Source organism: Lithobates pipiens, unplaced genomic scaffold (assembly GCF_037356315.1).
Source record: "Lithobates pipiens isolate NorthernLeopardFrog02 unplaced genomic scaffold, aLitPip1_a1.2 Scaffold_8, whole genome shotgun sequence".
Taxonomy (NCBI): Eukaryota; Metazoa; Chordata; class Amphibia; order Anura; family Ranidae; genus Lithobates; species Lithobates pipiens.
The window spans coordinates 542,338,247-542,359,078 of record NW_027507903.1 but is presented as its reverse complement, the minus strand read 5'-3'; the positions used below and the strand labels follow the sequence as shown (position 1 = coordinate 542,359,078).

Here is a 20,832-nt window from a genome sequence, read left to right as displayed (position 1 = left end):
GCCTGGCATGTTCTACTGTATGTGTGGTGTGTTGGTGCAACTCACCGAACCTCTCTCCTCGGTGCCGGAACGAAAAATACCGACACGGAGGAGAGAATACATCACTTCCTCTCCTGTGTTTACATTACAGGAGAGGAAGTGATGTCACGGAGGATTTCCATTCGTCGAGAGCGATCGCGAGGGGGTGGCCATGAATGAATGGCCGCCCCCTCATCCCGGATTGCTCTCGAAGGAATGCCGACCGCCGCAGGCACCGGGGGGGGCCCGATCGGGCCCCCCACCCGCGGGCAGGCAGGGACTTATATATACGCCCATATGCCTGCCCGTGCCATTCTGCCGACGTATATCGTCGTGCGGCGATCGGCAAGTGGTTAAAGCAATCTACTGAGCTAGCCAGAACCACCTCTGGTGGGAGTCTATTCCACATTTTCACAGCTCCTACTGTGAAGAAACCTTTCTGTATTTGGAGATGAAATCTCTTTTCCTCTAGACGTAAAGCATGCCCCCTTTTCCTTTGTGTTTACTGTAAAGTTAATAATGCAACATCAAGTTCAGTATATGGACCACTTATATATTTGAACATGTTGATCATATCCCCCCGTATTCTCCTCTTCTCAAGAGTGAATAAATTCAGTTCCTCTAATCTTTCCTCATACCTGAGCTCCTCCATGCCTCTTAAATATGCATTTAATTATTTTAGCCAGTATAATTGGATTAACCGTTTGCCATCTGGGGCAATTTTGACATTTTTCATTAACATATTAAAATATTTTTTTTTGCTAGAGAATTATTTAGATATTTGTACAGCCGTTTATCAAAAGCAAATTTTCAAAAAAATACAATTAAATTAATTTTAGTGCCAACTATTACAATATAATACCCATTCTTTTGGTAAAAAGAAAATGTTGCATCAAGTAAATAGGTACTAAACATGTCAAGATCTGAAATAGACTGTGTCAGTGGGGTCCGAGCAACCTAAAGATTCATGGCAGAAGAGAGCAGACATCATATTCTGCGGCTCCTGTAGAGGCAAGCGCTACACCACTGCCAAATATAACTTTTTTATAATCAACTGACCAGATAATAGTCAGAAAATACTAATTTACAAGAAAAATTTCTCCAGTCTGTTTCCAGAGACTCATCATCATCATGTCTCTTGCATAACAGAGGAAAGCTAAAGCCAGACTGTTAATCACATCTCATGACATCTCTGTAAATCCTACCACAGCCATTGCTGTTTGAAAATGTCACCATCAAGAGCAAGTGATTATAGAGAGAGAGAGATAAGGGCTTTGCTACTGATGCATGACCAAAAGTCAAAATTAGAAAATCAGTAACAACCTTTTCTTCAAGCCAAACCCAAACACTTTAGCGGCACACAGAGTTTTTTTTTTCGTAGTATAAACTATACATATATTTTGTGATGAAATAAATGTTATAAACACTATTTATGCTTTGAAAGACTGCCTGTGTATAAAAAAATATTATTACCTATAAGAAAGCAAATATATTGCATGTAATGAGTAAAAAGTAGAGATTTAGTAAGCTTTTTCACCTTACAAGGAAAGAGTTTAGTTGCATACAATGTTATCTTCTGTAGTTTAGTAAAATAGTAAGGCCCCTTTCACACTGGGGCGGTGCGGGCGTCGGTGGTAAAGCAGCGCTATTTTTAGTGCCGCTTTACTGTCATTTTAGCAGCGGTATGCGGCCACTAGTGGGACGGTTTTAACCCCGGCTAGCAGCCAAAAAAGGGTTAAAACCACCTGCAAAGCGCCACTGCAGCAGCGCTGCCCCGTTGATTTCAATGGGTAGGAGCGGTGAATACACCGCTCCTTCACCGCTCCAAAGATGCAGCTAGCAGGACTTTCTCCACCATCCTGTTAGTGCACCGCTCCAGTGTGAAAGCCCTCCAGCTTTAACACTGGAGTGAAAGGGGCCGGTTTTTTCAGGAGCTACACATGCGCTATTTTTAGCGCTGTAGCGCCTGAAAACTGTCCCCGGTGTGAAAGGGGCCTAATAGAAAGAAACAAAACAAATTAGTAACATATTTATTTTATTTCTTAACCTCGTAATGCAACAACATAACTTATATATTATAAACATAAGAATGACCCAGCTTGGGTACGTAAATAAAACATAATTTTAACTTTTAGGAAACAAAGTGCACTTGATACATAACAATGACCAATACAAAAATACTACATCCAGTAGTAATAACTCCCAAATAAAGTGTTTTTCAAATATAAAATAACGAATAAACCTCCAAAAAGTGCTTTTCAAATATAAATAACAAATGACAACTCATCCTATGTTGATCAATAAATTGCTGATTTTCAGAACCCAAACTAAATAAGACATTGCTTTAAAAAATGTTTTTTGAGATCAAGTAAAAAATAAAGTGCAAATCAAACAGTGCAAAGTTCATATCAAAATCAAACTAAAAATAACTACACGTTATTTATTTTTCCATATGTACTTTGTATTAAACTTTGCAGCTTTTAGTAGTGGTTTGTTATTTGCTACAAAGTCATAGATTTCCAAACAAGACATTTTGAAGTTGATTTTTATGCAGATTTCGGCTTTCACCAGATTGGAGGACATCCGGTTTGTTTCATCACTCCAAAGGTTTTGCATAATGCTAAAGACCCGCTCCACAAATGCATTGCTTACAACAGGGATGCCCAACCAGTGGCTCGGGGGCCACATGTGGCCCGCAGAGCCCTCTAATTTGGCCCGCGACCTCCTTCTGTTTGATGGCAGATTGGCAAGCCCAGATCATAGGTTGCAGATCCACCATCCCAGAGCATCTGTGTTGTTAATGAAGCCGGCAAAGCAAGTAGCTGTGGAGCAGAGTTGTATAAGCAGATGCTTCCTGTATAGCGCCGTCTCTTCCCACAGGCGGAGTGATACCAAATGCACTCTGCTGGGCCCAGCAACAGCAGGTGATACCTGAATAGAAGACTGTTATTAAAGGTCAGTTTATTACTAAAATTGCAGTGTATATATGGGCATATCTGCGCAGTGGTTACTGAGCTGCTTTCAAACTGATCCGCAGGTGCATTGCACCTTCAGGTTACCTGCACTGAGGCATAGACTTCTGTTATTACCTGCGGGTTTGGTGAGCTTTCAGAACGTGCCCCACACCTGCAGGATATAATAGAAGTCTATGGCAAAGTGTAGCTAACCCGCAGGAAAGACACAGGTGCACTGCACTGCATTAGTGTGAAAGGCCCCTTTCACACAACCGGTCTAACTCAATCGAACCCTCCATTCAGCTCTATGTAACGGCAGATGTAAACAGATGTGTGTCCTTTTACACCTGCCTACCTCCAATCTGATTCGCTAAAAAATAAAAATAAATAAACAGAAGGGGGATCAATCCCTTTCCGTCAGGGTGGATCGGATCGGAGGACCCATAGAGTAGAGTGGGCTGTGTCCGCTCTGCATGGACCTGTCATCTCTGCTCATTGTGGCCAAGTTGCGGTTACCAAGTTGCTTAAGTGGCCCTCGCTCTTCAAAGTTTGGGAACCCTTGGCTTACAGGAATTGCTAAAACGCATTCCACTATTTTTAGAACATTAGGTGCAGAGCATTTCACAAAGAATGCTACCCATCTTTGGTCCACCGAATGTTCTCTATCAGGATCCTCCAATGTGTGAAGAACTTTGCTCAGAATGGTGAACTCAATGAAGAGCTCATCACCATCAACATCTATGTTGAACATCTTCTTAATGTCACATAAACTGTCAATGTTAAAGTCTCTTTAGGTTTAAGACTTAGAATAGCAATTTTCTTTAAATAGGAATCTGATGTGAAATTAAATCTCTTCTCCAAATATTGTACACATGCATTATAAACTTCTAAAGCATTTTTCTTGAATGCCTCCTGTGAACTTGGTGGAAGTGACTGGTTTACTTTGAAGCCCAAAAAAATCTCTGCTATTCGCATCTTGAGATTGTGAAGAACTTCCTCAAGAATATGAAAGATCTCAGTTGACTGCTTTGTGTCACTCTCCAATTTTAAGATGGCAGGTTGAAATATATTCATACAATTGTGTACAAAAAAAGGTACATTCGTGCAGTGTGAGATCTGAATTGGAATTAAATGTTCCTAAGACCTAATAAAATTCCAAATGAGAAGTGGACAGTTCTCTTCTCCCTTTTGAATAAAGTAAACCAACACAGGAGGCCAATTCTTCAACAACCGATCCAAAGCTGTAAATAACAATAGCCATCATGTTGGTACATGTCGTAAAAGTTTATGATAACCCATATCCAAAAATTCAAAGCATGACTTAAGTTCTTTAACCACTTCAGCACCGGAAGAATTTACCCCCTTCCTGACCAGAGCACTTTTTGCGATTCAGCACTGCGTCGCTTTAACTGACAATTGCGCGGTCATGTGACGTGGCTTCCAAACAAAATTGGCGTCCTTTTTTTCCCACAAATAGAGATTTATTTTGGTGGTATTTGATCACCCCTGTGGTTTTTATTTTTTGCGCTATAAACAAAAATAGAGCGACAATTTTGAAAAAAATTCATTATTTTTTACTTTTTGCTAAACTAAATATCCCCCAAAAATATATAAAACTATTTTTTTCCTCAATTTAGGCCGATATGTATTCTTCTACATATTTTTGGTAAAAAAAAATGCAATAAGCGATTATTGATTGGTTTGCGCAAAAGTTATAGCGTTTACAAAATAGGGGATAGTTTTATGGCATTTCTATTAATATTTTTTTTTTAAATGGCGACGATCAGTGATTTTTATCGTGACAGTGACATTATGGCGGACACATCGGACATTTGTAACACATTTTTGGGACCATTGTCCTTCAGCTATACAAATGCACTGATTCCTGTGTAAATGACACTGGCAGTGAAGGGGTTAACCACTAGGTGGCAGTGTAGTGGTTAAGTGTGTCCTAGGGGCGTGTTGCTAACTGTGGGGGCGTGGCTGTGTTTTACAGATCACTGATTTCTGCTCCAATCGCAGGGAGCAGAGATCAGTGTCACTGTTGCTAGGCAGAACAGGGAGATGCTTGTTTACTTTAGCATCTCCTCGTTCTTCCTTTCCATGAGACGATCGCGGTTATCCCCGCAGCGTTCGAGTCTGCGGGACCCGCAACTGGACTCACGGAGCTTCTCGTGGGTGCATGCCCCGCCACCTCTTAAAGGGCAATGTACAGGTACGTGATTCTGCCTGTACGTGCCCTTCTGCCAACGTATATCGGCGTGAGGCGGACGGGAAGAGGTTAACATGCTTAGCGCTGTAGGGAAATTCATTGTAGACTTTAATTACGAATGCTTCCACATCATACAGCCACCTTTTACAGCCATGTTTTGCAGCGTTATGCAACAGATGGCAGTTGCAACCTGCAGCTAAAAGGAAATAAATTTCGACCTTAAGTTGGTATAGACGGAATGATGGATACCATAGTTGGCGGATGCGTTATCTGCACCATAAGAAACTATTTGCTTGAGGTCCAGATCAAATGAGCTCATAACCTGACATATATGGCTGAACATTGCATCAGATGTTTCATCAGCATCTTCATAAAAATCCAGAATTTTCTTCTGAACTCCATTATCCTTGGTGAAATAGGTCATCGCAAGTGGAAAATATTTTTAGTTACCTTTGTTAGAAGCATCAAGCAAAAAAATGTTTTCCACCTTCAATCTGCTTTGCTATGGCTTCAACTGAAGAAGGGGATAAAATATTTTGGACAATAGCTTCACATTTTGTTCTTCCACAATGCATTTTCCTGGCAATCTGAGAATCTGGGAAAACCTTAGAATAAAGTTTATTCCCACAGTCCTAAAATAGGTATAATAAAAAAATTAATAAATTTATATATTTATACACACAGTGCTGTGTGTGTTTTGTGTTTTTTTACTTTTTTGAATTTGGCGTAGATCTCCGCTCCCGTGCATCGTAACGTCGCAGGGAATGGAGCTCGGCGGCACTCGGGCACTGTGTGAATCGAGCGGAGGACGGCTCGCACACACAGCGTGGAGGACATCTCTGGATCCGGGGGACAAGGTAAGTAACCTCTCCCTGTGTCCTCCCTTTATCCAGCGATGCGATTCCCGAGTCTGGCTCGGGGTTACCGCTTATGGTTCTTAAATCCCAGCCCGAGCCAGACTCGGGATTACCGCTAGAGAGGTTAACTATATTGATGGAAGAATGCAATTTATGTGAAGTAAACTAAACTACTATTACTAATAAAAGGTAACATTATAAAAAGCAAATAATTTTCTCACCTGAGACAAATAGCTGCGGTGATGTGTAACCCCATGATAGATTAGGCTGATTTCAGCAACAAGGACTTTCGGGGTTATTTACTAAAGGAAAATCCACTTTGCACTGAAAGTGCACTTGGAAGTGCAGTCGCTGTAGATCCGAGGGGGACATGCAAGGAAAATAAAAAACAGCATTTTAGCTTGCACGTGATTGGATGATAAAATCAGCAAAGCTTCCCCATATTTCAGATCTACCCCTTAGATTTAGAGCGACTGCACTTCCAAGTGCACTTTCAGTGCAAAGTTGATTTGCCTTTCGTAAATAACCCCTATGGTCTTCTTCCTCTGTGTTGACTTTGACAAAAAAATGTTTGCAGAGTATGTGATGTTTTCTGAGCACACATACCTTGCTTGTGATGGTCTGAATTTTGGTGAGCTTTAACAGCTTTAAGGCCAACATATGTCACCTTGAATGTAACGAGACACACTCTGCATCTTCCCAATGTATCGTCACCTTTTTCCCTTACAAGCCAGCTTTTAAAATCAGCATTTTCAAGCCACTCATCCCGTAACTTGCAAAGCCGCCTGGCTTTTTTACAAGTACAGGGCTGCTGTTCATCCTCCGAAGACATATGACTACTGTTGATACAATATATGAAACATTTTAAATGCTTTACCATCAGTTAGAGTGTAATCATTAACAGTCTGTGGCAGATTTGTAGAATCCACTTGAGCTAGCTGAGCCAAATGTGGGGTTGAGGGCTTTATATACATACATATACTGTATGTAATATGTGTTTATTTTACTTTATTAAGGACACCTTGCTAATAGCAGGTTGGACCCTATTTTGCATTCATTCTTCATGGCATAGATACAACAAGGTGTTGGAAACATTCCTCAGAGATTTTGGTCCATAGTGACATGATAGCATCACGCAGTTGCTGCAGATTTGTCAGCTACACATCCACAATGCCCATCTCCCGTTCCACCACGTCCCAATGGTGCTCTATTGGATGAGATGTGGTGAGTGTGGAGGCCATTGGAGTACAGCGACTCCATGGTCAAGTGGTGAGATGATTTGAGCTTTGTGACATGGTGCATTATCCTGCTGGAAGGAGCCATCAGAAGATGGGTACATTGTGGTAATAAAGGGATGGACATGGTCAGCAACAATACTCAGGTAGGCCGTGGTGATTAAACGATACTCAATTTGTATTAAGTGGCCCAAAGTGTGCCAAGAAAATATTCCCCACACCATTACACCACCAGCTTGAACCATTGATAAAAGGCAGGATGGATCCATGCTTTCATGTTTGTGCCAAATTCTGATCTCTGCCATCAAAATGCTTGAATTTCAGCAAGTCGTCTTCACCACATCTAGCTGCTTAAATGCATTGAGTTGCTGCCATGTGATTTGCTGATTAACAATTTGTGTTACCAAGCATTTGAATATATGTACCTAATAAAGTGGTTAGTGAGTGTGGGGGAAAAAAAGTTTACATACTTATAGACAAGCAGCTAATATAACCTGGAGCCCTGGTTCACACTGGTGCAGGGAGGGGTGGGATTTGCAGTGATTCCTGTGCGTTTTCTCCACCGCGTCACAATCATAGTCCATCCATGTGAACTGCTGTGGTTGTCAATATTAACCAGTTCCCGACCAGCGCACGCCGATGTACGTCGGCAGAATGGCACGGGCAGGCAAATGGGCGTACCTGTACGTCCCTTCAAATTTGCCGCCCTGCCATCGGGAGTGCGCCGCCGGCAGCGCGCTCCCGTGCTGGTCGGGACCCCGTGAGTCCGGTCGCGGGTCCTGTGGACTCAATCGCCGCGGGCATACCCGCGATCGTCTCACGGGGCGGCCGAATTAACAAATGCCATTGTAAACAGCATTTCTCCATTCTGCCTAGCAACTAGTGACGCTGATCTCTGCTCCAAACACATCATCAGTGTTCACTAAATGAAAGCCCAACCCCCCCACAGTTAGTAACACATCCCTAGGAACACTGCCGCCCACTGGTTAACCCCTGCACTGCCAGTGTCATTTACACAGGAATCACTGCATTTATATAGCAGTGATTGCGGTATAAATGACAATGGTCCCAAAAATGTGTCAAAAATGTCCAATGTGTCCGCCATAATGTCGCAGTCACAATAAAAATCACTGATCGCCGCCATTACTAGTAAAAAAAAAATAATAAAAATGCCATAAAACGATCCCATATTTTGTAAACGCTATAACTTTTGCGCAAACCAATCAATAATCACTTATGGCGATTTTTTTTACCAAAAATATGTAGAAGAATACGTATCGGCCTAAACTGAGGGAAAAACATGTTTTTTTATATATTTTTGGGGGATATTTATTATAACAAAAAGTAAAAAATAATGCGTTTTTTTCAAAATTGTCGCTCTATTTTTGTTTATAGCGCAAAAAATAAAAACCGCAGGGGTGATCAAATACCACCAAAAGAAAGCTCTATTTGTGGGAAAAAAAGGATGTCAATTTTGTTTGGGAGCCACGTTGCACAACCGCGCAATTGTCAGTTAAAGCGACGCAATGCCGAATCGCAAAAAGTGGTCTGGTCTTTGACCAGCAAAATCGTCTGGTCTGTAAGTGGTTAACTACACCACAAACACAGTTCACAAAATGCAGTGCAATTGTCAGAATCAGATTGCATAGGTGTGAACACCCACGCGATCCGATTCCAATGCGGCAAAAAAGTTGCATGTGTCTTTTTCGTGTGGGTGAGGTGCAATTTTATCCATACAAAATGAATGGGCTCAAATTGCACTGTAAAGTATTGCATGTGTTTTGAACAGGAATTCGGTGTGATTTTGCTCTGAATCACATGCAGTTCCCTGCACCACACCAATGTGAACATAGGGTCAAAGTAGTCCCCTTGTATAGCAATGCAGAATTCTTTTCAGGATACTGCGCAATATCTTAGTCGCAGAGCGCTGGATGTCTGCAATGTCCTCAAATCTGTGTCCAAATTTCAATCCATATAAGGGCAAGCTGATTCTACTGAGGTTGACCTATCGATCAACTTGGGTACAACCAGCATGTCAGATTTTTCTACATACAGTTACTGCCAGGCGGCTGTAGCCACTAGCAGTAACCATTGTATTCTGCCAATCAAGAAAAACTACTGGGAGGCATTTCCCCATCAACACTGCATTCATGGGGGAATTTAGCTATTTTCTTTTCTTTCTTTCAGCCATGCAAATTGTATCATCTATGACCAGCATAACTCCAACCAATTTTATTCTAGTTTTAAATAAGGGCATGGAAAGGTTAGAACCTCTATTAGGTTTTTCATGCTGCATCTGACCCCACTGGGGAGACTTTCCTTACTATGTCTTGGGGACACCGCTTTGACATCAGCTCATGAAATGTCAACACACCAGAATAGGAAGGCACACAGCAAAAAAAAAAAAAAACTATACTTTCCACTGAAGTTTGCAACCAATCATATTTGACCATTTAATTGCTAGTAAGTGCGACATGGAATCTATCTGGTTATTGTGATACAACAGATTTCAAACATCTACCATGTTTTTACTGGTAAAAAAGGAAACGTTGTAGTCTGCCATGTACATTTGACAGGCATTCTTTGAGTGACCAACAAAAAAAGTTGATAAAATGCCATAAATAAATTTTAACTTAACCAGATTAGGCTGTCTCCAAACTGGGGCCCTTATCTATGGAATGGCAGGGGGCTGCAATAAAAATGCTCTGTTAGGCCAAAAGAGATTAGCTGAGCAGCATTTTGGGTAATCACATCATATATACAGCACAGCGACATTCTGAGCAGCACTGAAAGAAATATTCATGTTCATGCAGTGCAGCAGTCCTTATAAAAAAGCTTTTGAATATTCTCCCCGTACTCTCTGCTTAACCACTTCCCAACCAGCGCACACAGATGTACATCGGCAGAATGGCACGTGCAGGTATACTGGCATACAGGTATGTCCATTTTTATATGCTGAATGGGGAGATGCCATTGTAAACAGCATCTCCCCGTTCTGCCTAGCAACAAGTGATGCTGATCTCTGCTCCATGTGATTGGAGCAGAGATCAATGTTCACTAACACAAAGCCCAGCCCCCCACAGTTAGTAACACGCCCCTAGGACAAACTTAACCCCTACACTGCCACCCCCCAGTTAACCCCTTCACTGTCAGTGTAATTTACACAGGAATCAATGCATTTGTATAGCATTGATTGCTGTATAAATGACAATGTTCCCAAAAATGTGTCAAAAATGTCCGATGTGTCCACCATAATGTCGCTGTCGCAATAAAAATCGCTGATCGCCGCCATTACTAGTAAAAAAAAAATGATTTATAAAAATGCCATAAAACTATCCCCTATTGTGTAAACGCTATAACTTTTGCGCTTATTGCGATTTTTTTTATACCAAAAATATGTAGAAGAATACGTATCGGCCTAAACTGAGGGAAAAAAATGTTTTATTATATATTTTTGGGGGATATTTATTATAACAAAAAGTAAAAAATAATGTGGGTGATCAAATAACACCAAAAGAAAGTTCTATTTGTGGGGAAAAAATTATGTTGATTTTGTTTGGAAGCCACGTCGCACAACCGCGCAATTGTCAGTTAAAACGACGCAGTACCAAATCGCAAAAAGTGGTCTGGTCTTAAGGCAGCAAAATGGTCCGGTCTGAAAGTGGTTAAAGCCTCCACTCATTTCCTCACCAAAAAACATATTCTTTAAAAATGCACTTTACAAGTTCCTTAAATCCAGGGTGGTTCTACTCATGCACACAAAGCTGAATTTATGTAATGACATAAAAGTGCCATTCTGTACAGGTGTAAGACTCGATTTACATCTATGCATGTTGCTTTTGAGCATTTTTGCAGTACTTTTTGCGGTGCTTGTTGTGTTTTTGGACGCGTGTTTTTACCGCAATTTTGCCACGTTTTGCATTTTGCATTTTTTTTTTCTTTTCTTTTTTTTTTACACTGTGGTTGCTTAGCAACCAGATATATACAGTGAAAAAAAATGCATAACGCAAATCGCGGCAAAAACATGGTAAAAACACGGTAAAAAAGCAGTACTTGCGTTTTTGATGCAGGTCCATTGACTTCTATTACATGCAAAACGCTGCATTTTGCATGAAAAAAAGTCCTCGACCCTTTCCAAAAATGCAGAGGCACAAAAATGCATTGATGTGAACATGTTCCATAGGAACCCATGTTAAAAAATTTCCTTGCATTTCTGCAAAGTGCAAAATGCATCAAAAAACGCGCTAGTGTGAATCAAGCCTTAGGTTGGATTCACACCTATGCATTTTTAGTGCTTTTTGCATTTTGCAGATTTGCACTGCAGTCCATTTAACATGGTTTCCTATGGGACACGTTCTGTAGTGCAAATATGCAAAATGCAAAAAGCACTAAGAAATGAATAGGTGTGAATAAGGCCTTAGGCTGGGTTCACATATGTGCGAACTGGAATGCAGTTTTCACCACATCCAATTTGCATGACAGGCGACTGTGACTGGCTCTCTAAGGAGCCGCTTCACACAGGTCTGGGGTGGCTGTAATCCATATACAAAAAGGGTCCTGTGTGTCGCCTGTGGGTCCTGTGAAATGCAGACCTGATTTGCTCCCGAACCAGTGAACAGACACGTCCAGGCCCCATGAGAAAACATGCGGCCGCACATATGTAAACCCAGCCTCAGAGGTTGTACCTTTGACAGCCTGGACTCAGTGCATTGAAGCACTATTAGTTAAAGCTCAAAAAACACTTTAGTACTGGACACTTTTCACCGGACTCTAATGGGGGGGTCTGTAAGCGGTGGGTCCTGATACAGTGGTGGCCTGTGCATTTTGGGTGCAAGGCTCTGCCCCCCCAACACCTCCGCCACCCTCCCTATTCATGTGCCCGGCCCCTTTCAGGACACCGGACACATGAAATACTATGGAGGGGATAGGCAGGGGGTGTGTATTTTGAAGCACGTGATTAGAGCCAGAGGCTCTAATAGGCATCAAAATAGGGTGGGCTGTTGTGTAGCATAGTGAATGAATTCTCGCTATTTTCACACTAATGTTCCTCCATGCCAATCAGCAGGCAGGTCAGTGAGACCTGTCTCCTGACTGACCAAAGCATTAGGCGACCCTATTGGATTGTATTGTATTGGATGCCTAACACTTTGGCGAAAGAGGAGACACGGCGTAGGAAGCATGATGAGCCGAGCGGACACAGGAGCCGCAGCCCCCTGCTTCCCGCCACTACAGAAGAGGAGGAAAGCCCCGTCATTCGGTAAGGCTGGATTCACACTTATGCAGTTTTAGTGCTTTTTTGCATTTTGCAGATTTGCACTACAGAACTTGCTCCATAGGAAACCATGTTAAATGGACTGTAGTTCAAAAAGCACTAAAACTGCACAGGTGCGAATTCAACCTAAGTGTCACCAGACCAGCCGGGGGGGGGGGGGGATGACAGCGGGAGGACGGGCCTGACTGCATTTGATGGGCACATGTGGCGGTATATACTGGGCACAAATGTCTGCATATGATGGGCACAAGTGGCCTGTATGTGATATACTGGGCACAAGTGGTTGCATATACTGGGCACAAGTGGCTGCATTTGACGGGCACAAGTAGCTGCATTTGACGGGCACAAGTGGCTGTATATGATGGACACAAGTGGCGGCATATGATGGGCACAAGTGGCTGCATTTTATGGACACAAGTGGCTGCATATGAAGGGCACAAGGGGCTGCATTTGATGGGCACAAGTGGCTGCATATGATGGGCATAATGGCTGCATATGATGGGCACAAGTGGCTGCATTTGATGGGCACAAGTGGCTGCGTTTGATGGGCACAGTGGCTGCATATGATGGGCACAAGTGGCTGCATTTGATAGGCACAAGTGGCTGCATATGATGAGCACAAGTGGCTGCATATGATGAGCACAAGTGGGTGCATATGATGAGCACAAGTGGCTGCATTTAATGGGCACAGTGGCTGCATATGATGGGCACACATGGCTGCATATGATGGGGCACAAGTGGCTGCATATGATGGGCACAGTGGCTGCATATGATGGGCACAAGTGGCTACATATGATGGGCACACATGGCTGCATATGGTGGGCACTGTGGATGAGGACAATGGCTGCATATGATGGGCACAAGTGGCTACATATGATGGGCACACGTGGCTGCATATGATGGGCATAGTGGCTGCATTTGATGGGCACAATGGCTGTAACTGATGGGCACAGTGAGGCTGCAATTTATGGGGGAGGGGTTTCAAGACTTTTCAATTTGTTTGCACTACCCCAAAAAATGTTGAGCTCCAGCCGCCACTGTGCTGATATAAGGTAACTCTGATATAATGGGAGTCTCTAATGGGGGGTTCTGACTGCTGATCTAATAGTTGGTCAGCAGCCATTAAATCAGCAGTCAGTATCCCCCATTAGTTCATCTTATTAGAGTCATCTTATATCAGCACCAGTGGTGACTATGGTGTGAATGAGCCCTCTTGTTGTGAAGCCACTAATCAGCAAGTTACAGAGTGACCCCCATTAGATTAGTGTCACTTTATATTAGCAGCATAGGCCCACCCCCCTCCCTTTATATTAGCAGCATAGACCTCCCCCTTAGAGACCCTGCTAGCTCTGATATCAGACAGTGCCTGCCCCCCCCCCCCCCCCCCCATAGAGACCTCCATAGAGTGAGACAAAACCTCCTTAATTTCCAGGAGCCGCTACAAAGATGTGCGTGCAAACCTGTTAGGGGGCGGAGTCTAAAACCATGCTCTCTCATGCATAAGCATGCCTGGTTGCTAGAACACCAGTTCAATTCACTGTCTCTGGAATCAGCGCCGGTGGCTGGGTGGGAGAGAGAATGCACAGAGCCACAGACAGACATTGCAGTGTGACCCGGCTTCTGCAGGCCCCCCACAATGCTGGAATGGGGAAGAAGGTGGGCCGGCGGGGGGTGCTGCTAGAGGTAGAGGGAGAGAGAGTTCTGCAACTGCCTGATCGGCACATTGCGGGGGTTCTTCTTCTGGAGTGGGGGCTGCCGGGTGTCGGGAGAACACAAACCCGGGCACAGCTGTCAAAACCCGGGCTGACCAGGTCATTCCCCTACAGGTGGCAACCCTAGTAACAACATTGTTTTGTCTGCTAAGGCTGAATATTTTTGGGAAACAATGAGTAAAGTTGCAACAGCTGATGAAGCAGATTATGAAGACACCACCGTATTTGCATGCTTGGGGAATAGAAGAGTTCACTTTTGTCACTTTGGAAATTCAGCTCTCCCCAACCCATTTATAGTCATCTTCACGTCCTTGCTGTTAGCTCCTCTCTGACTTCCCCTTTATCCTATTGCTGTGGATGGTCATTGACTTTTAACTACAGTACATTAATGTTTTTTCTTCAATTGTATATATGTCAGAGGCCAACTGCTCCTCCTCTACGCAGACCATAGCAAACCATTACTCCACCGCAGGTAATTTGTAGATATGAACTATTGCGTGGAATGACAAACACAGAAATTTGTCTAGGAGCATAATGCAAATAGCAATGATGTACTATAGTCCACCACAAAGAAAAAAAACATTTAATGAAAAATGAAGATATTTATTAAAGACCAGGAATTTTCTGACATTTGTTGTCTACAAGTAAAAATCTGTATTTTATGCTAGGAAATGACTTAGGACCCCCAAATATTACGGTATCTATGCTATTTTTTAGCAGAGACCCTAGAGAATATAATGGCTGAATGCAATATTTTATGTCCCACTGTATTTGCACAGCGGTCTTTCAAATGCAATTTTTTGTGAAAAAATAAAATTGAATGAATAAAAAAAAAAAAAAACACTAAAGTATACACTGAAATAATGCAGCTCTGTTTACTCAGTCCTTTATGATTCTCCTTGTTGTTTCAGACTATGAAACCCAATTACAGAAGATAACAAAGGAAGACGCAATATGTTATGATTTTTGTATAATGTAAAAGATGATGTTACACCAAGTAAACAGATACCTAACATGTCATGCTTTAAATTTGCGCACACTTGTAAAATGGCGACAAACTACGGTACTTAAAAATCTCCATAAGCGATGTTTTAAAAATGTTACAGAGGAGTTCCTATTCTACAATTATTGCTCTCGCTCCAATGATCACAGCGATACCTCACATGTGTGGTTTGAACACGGTTTACATATGCGGGCGCGACTTACGTATGCGTTCGCCTCTGCATGTGAACACGGAGGGATGGGGTGCTTTAAAAAAATGTTTATATTTTTTTTTCTTATTTATTTTATTTTTACCTCGTCCCGTTCATTTTTATTTTTTAAATCACTCATATTCCTATTACAAGGAATGTAAACATCCCTTCTAATAGAAATAAGCACGACAAGTCCTCTTTATTGAGAGATCTGCCCCTTTAAAAGCTAAATAAAAAAAAATGGATAAGTGGAAGTTCCCTTTTGAGTAGAACAAAAAAAAATCCTGTCTATCTGCCTGAGAACCGAAAGTGACATCAGAGGTTGCTCCGGTCCTTCAAGGGCATAGAGCTGACTGGGGGCTATCTGGGCCTCACTCGACTTCCTGCCTAGCCATCAGCCGCATTGGACCTGATGCAAACATTTCTAACTCATGTTCACAAAGCCTCATGCAAAGTCAATTGGCAAGGCAGTAGCAAAAGTGGGTTCTAGCAAGCTTACAATAATAAGGCACAGGTTTGCTAAAGCGCTGTCATACCTGGAATAGAAGCTCATAGTGTGCATTGAAATTAGAGTAAGCAATTCCAGTACAGAAGATTACAACTGTGCAAGACAGAAGGGAAGGCTGGAATTCAGATTTAAGTCAACCGCTCAAGTTATTGTGCATTCCACCCCATCTAATAATGTATCTAATAATGTGAAAATGTTATAAACGTTGTGCATTTCCAACTCCATTTTTTTTAGGTTACATTGAGCTAGATCTGACTTTTTTTTTGGAATCTCATAAGGAAGAGCTCTCCCTCTCTGTCTTCCGAGCAGTTGGTCAAACTGTCCACACTAGATCCCTTGTTCTTCTATAATATATAGATTTATTCATAAACAAAATCACATCAAATAATGCAGCTCTGTTTACTCAGTCCTTTATGATTCTCCTTGTTGTTCCAGACTATGAAACCCAATTACAGAAGATAACAAAGGAAGACGCAATATGTTATATGATTTTTGTGTATAGCTCCTCTATATTTACCTATATTCGTTACTGTTCACTCTTCCTACTTCTAAAAACCTGTCTACTAAGGGCCGGTTCACACTGCAGGCGAGGCGAGGCGACTCCGACTTGCCTCGCCGCGACCTGCCGCGACCTCAGCGGCAACTTGCAGATGACTTCTGTATAGAAGTCAATGCAAGTCGCCCCAAGGTCGCCCAAAAGTAGTACAGGAACCTTTTTTCTGAGTCGGATCGACTCGAGTCGCTCCTCTCAGAACGGTTCCATTGTACAGAACGGGGGCGACTTGCGAGGGCGAGGCGAGGCGAGTCGTGTCGCCTCGCATCGCCCGCTGTGTGAACCGGCTCTTATACTTATTCTTAAACCATTTTTTTTTTTTAACAGTTACCGTTTAACATTTGTATTAAAGCTAATTTGTATATAAATAAACCAGTTTATTCAACCTGCTCCTCCATGATCTCATTGTGTACTGATTGAGGTTGATTTCCTAAAGGATTTTTTTTTTTTACTTCAACTTTCCAATAAAGTGCAAAACAGATTTTCTTTTTATTCTGCGCATAATTGGACGTTGAAAGTAAAAATGTGTGCAGGGAAACTCAGCAAAACATGGAATTACTAAATATGCATGACAATGCACAAAACGCTTTTGTCCCAATCCACTTGTAGGATCCTCGGAGGTAGGGTTGGAGAGGCAATCTCGAACAAATGCTCCCTGCAGCGTCCACAGACGATCCAAGGTCTCAACTGCATGGTCAGGCCAGAACATTTTCCACAAATCAATCCCAGAGACTTATAGCTTCCAGCTGTATACAAGGCAAGCTGACCATTTGGTATGTACCGCACCCCGGTATCGGTCACAACATATTTTCTGCCATTTGGGTCAACGTAGACCCCCGGAGTGTACTTTTTCCAATCTGCCTTTTTCACTCACAAACTGCGCCATCTCCTTCACTAATTCATAATCAGACACACGTGGTGGCACTTCCTTATCCTCCTCTGTAGAGCGGGAGCTCCTCCCCCTGCCAATGGATTGATGCAAATGTTTCTTTGTAATTGTGGCACCCGCCTCCTTCTTGCTGCGGTGCGTCAAACCTGTAATGGAGTCCACGTTGGGGCCTGTTTTGTCCCAATCCACTTGTAGGATACTCGGAGGTAGGGTTGGAGAGGCAATCTCGAACAAATGCTCCCTGCAGCGTCCACAGACGATCCAAGGTCTCAACTGCATGGTCAGGCCAGAACATTTTCCACAAATCAATCCCAGAGACTTATAGCTTCCAGCTGTATACAAGGCAAGCTGACCATTTGGTATGTACCGCACCCCGGTATCGGTCACAACATATTTTCTGCCATTTGGGTCAACGTAGACCCCCGGAGTGTACTTTTTCCAATCTGCCTTTTTCACTCACAAACTGCGCCATCTCCTTCACTAATTCATAATCAGACACACGTGGTGGCACTTCCTTATCCTCCTCTGTAGAGCGGGAGCTCCTCCCCCTGCCAATGGATTGATGCAAATGTTTCTTTGTAATTGTGGCACCCGCCTCCTTCTTGCTGCGGTGCGTCAAACCTGTAATGGAGTCCACGGTGGGGCCTGTTTTAACCCTTACAATGCTGGCGGGAAGTGTTAAAAGACACTTTTCCAGCCTGATTCTTTCCCATGAGCAGTGAGATTTGTTGGTTCTTCCCCACACTGATAGTACACATAACAAAACAGTCTACAAGAAGGGTAAATGTTAATTTCCACCTTCCCACGGAGCCAGGCGAAGTCCCAATGGAGCTGAAGCCAGATGCTATGGGCGACTGCTGCAAAGACAACACCGTGGCCCCACATTGGGCGCCAAATGTAGCAGAATCTTTTACCTCTTCCAGTCTAATGAGAACCTTCAAGACCAAAGATAGCTGACATCCTTCAACATGTAATGGGTTATGAGGCATAGTGGGTGCAAGAGTGGTGAAAGTCATTGGGTGCCAGACATTTCTTGGATGCCAAAGAGGTTTTATTTCTTTAACAGTCCTTTTTGCAGGGGAAAGAGGGTTAGGGCCAGAACACCCTTAAGTTGTAGCAATTTCAAATGGCAGACTCTGAGACTTCAATAGGAGGACAGCGGTACAGGGAAAGGCCCCAGCAAGGTGCCACTTATGCACGTGCAAGATTGCTGTCTCCTATGGTAACAGTACATAACAGTTCCTAGTTCAAATGTAACAGTTCTCTCAGCTTTACTTCAACTTCTACTTGTAGTACTTCAGCCCCTTGAACTCCTGGTCTCTCACTGGACCCTCTGATTCACTGACTCTGAATCCATGAGCTCATCAAGGCTTTTGCGGTGGTATCTCCCTCAAGCGTCACCCATGCTTCCCTGCTGGGTCCCTAGCTTGGCACTCCAGATACCTTCAAGCTTCACCCCTGCTGACTGGGTCGGTCCCTGGCTTGACACACAAGGCTGCTCTGCAAGCGTAACCTCCGCTGGTTGGGTCCCTGACTTGATCACCACCTGAAGTTTCCCAATTCTCTACCGTGCCCATTCGGTGAGAATGTTGCTCCGGTACTTGCTTCAGTTACTCACTGTGGTCCCTGGTAAATGTGGTTGGTTCCTTATTGGTGACAGCTTTCCTTCTACCTCCGACCACGACAGGTTCTCCAACCGGCAGAACCGGCACTTCTGGTTGGACTGCAAGCCGCAATCCCAACCATGTGCTGCTCTCTTACTTCTGTATAGGCTCTCACACAGCCTGACAGCCAAATGCCCCCAGGATAGGCACAATCTCCAGCCTAGCAGCCTGGGGCAGATGACACATGTCCACCCAGATGGTAGTCTGGTTGGCACAGAACCTAGATCACCTGACTCCACCCAAATATATAGGCCACGGGATTCAAGAAAACCTCTACCCATTGGCTGAGATACCCCATATACCCATAAGCTGACCTTGAGTTGTCCTTCTCATATCTAGTACCACCAAGTGCCCGGCCACCTAGTGGTAGAAGAGAAAAGTACATCAAGGCCAAACTTAGGGAGAAATCAATGGATCTCTAACAAATAACTATGGTAGCTACTCCTGACAAGGAATTTGGTGAGGAGCTCCCTGACTAAACCCCAGGGTACTGTATATCTGAAAATTGATCAGTCCTGATGTACTGAAGTCTTATATCATTTTTTGGGGCCTGAAAATGCCAGGAGAGTCCCTAGGACATGACCCCTTTTTGGAAAGTAGACAGCCCTAGGTATTTAGTAAGAGACATGGCAAGTTTTTTGAAGTTGTAATTTTTTGGTCAAATTTTTTTTCTCTTTAGATACTGTCCCAGTGCAGTACAGCATTACTGATTGGCGACAGTATGTAAAAAAAATTTTTTTTTAATTAAGAGAGAAAATAAATTATTTGTTTTATTTTCTTTTGGTTGTAGACACCTCCAACTAGCATCAGGTCTCTTCACCTCACAGTCTTGTCTGGGCAATCACCTCCGCCCCCTGCATTGCAAGCACTCTAATTCCCTATACGTCCTGGAGTGTGCATATATAGTAATGGTGATTGGATTTTGCATGTACAATACATGTACTGATGTCTTGGTGCACATGTAAATGCCCTGGTGTCTTGGCATGCATGTACAGTACATGCCCTGATGTTCCAGTGTGCATGTACATTATATATACTGGTATGTCCATAATGTATTATTCTGTAAGCTTCTCCCAGGATGGATGGAACTGATGTGTTTCTACAAGCTCTGTAAGGCCTTGCACCATGTCGGCAATATATAAAACAGGAAAAAATATGTAAAAGTCAAAATAAGTGGGTTGTTCAGCCCCTCACTAGTAATGGACGTACTGGAGAAAGAAAAGCATGGTTCACCACATTCATTGTTAAGGTATTGTACAAATGTTCTTTTAAAATGTTTTAACCGTGTCATTTATTGTCGCTTTCTGTAACTACAGGCAGACTTCCTCATTTTATCAATTTCTTTCAAGATATGTATCTTCTTTTTAGAGTGTTTGAAATTGTGTGTGTATGTGTGAAAAAAATGTATTTTAAAGTGTGTGGGCTGTATTGGGTTGTTTATGGCATATGGATGTGGTTTTTGTAATGAGTCAGAACTGATGCTAGGGACATTTCACAATTAATGTTCAAATTTCTGTACACTGCATGTAAACATTAAAGTGTCCATACATGGTCAGTTTAGTTTCATGTTAAAAAGATCAAGCCTAAGTTTAATCAGAGATTAAAACAAAAAAACAGTAAGTAGGATGTGTCCAATGTGCTGCTGTCTCTACTATCAGCTGAGATCTTCCTCCATCGACTTCCCCACTCCTGCCAACACCGAGGTTTAATAGAGCCCGACAGTGCTGTGACAAGCACTCTTCAAGAGTTTTTGCTTATGACTGCC

General features: G+C 42.8%; 1 protein-coding gene across 2 annotated transcripts in view; it reads left to right on the top strand.

Moving 5' to 3' along the window:
* The window catches only part of LOC143960813 (zinc metalloproteinase-disintegrin-like VLAIP-B), a 127,275-nt gene extending 110,376 nt beyond the window's left edge, over nt 1–16,899 (top strand). The window contains exon 24 of one of the 2 annotated variants that reach the window (XM_077469735.1): nt 16,397–16,899. In XM_077469735.1, coding sequence (XP_077325861.1) covers nt 16,397–16,423 — 27 coding nt within the window. In that variant the 3' untranslated portion in view covers nt 16,424–16,899. Of the gene's footprint in view, nt 1–15,171 lie in introns of both variants that reach the window. The other variant, XM_077469734.1, reaches the window with a different exon arrangement.
* The last annotated feature ends 3,933 nt before the right edge of the window (nt 16,900–20,832 follow it).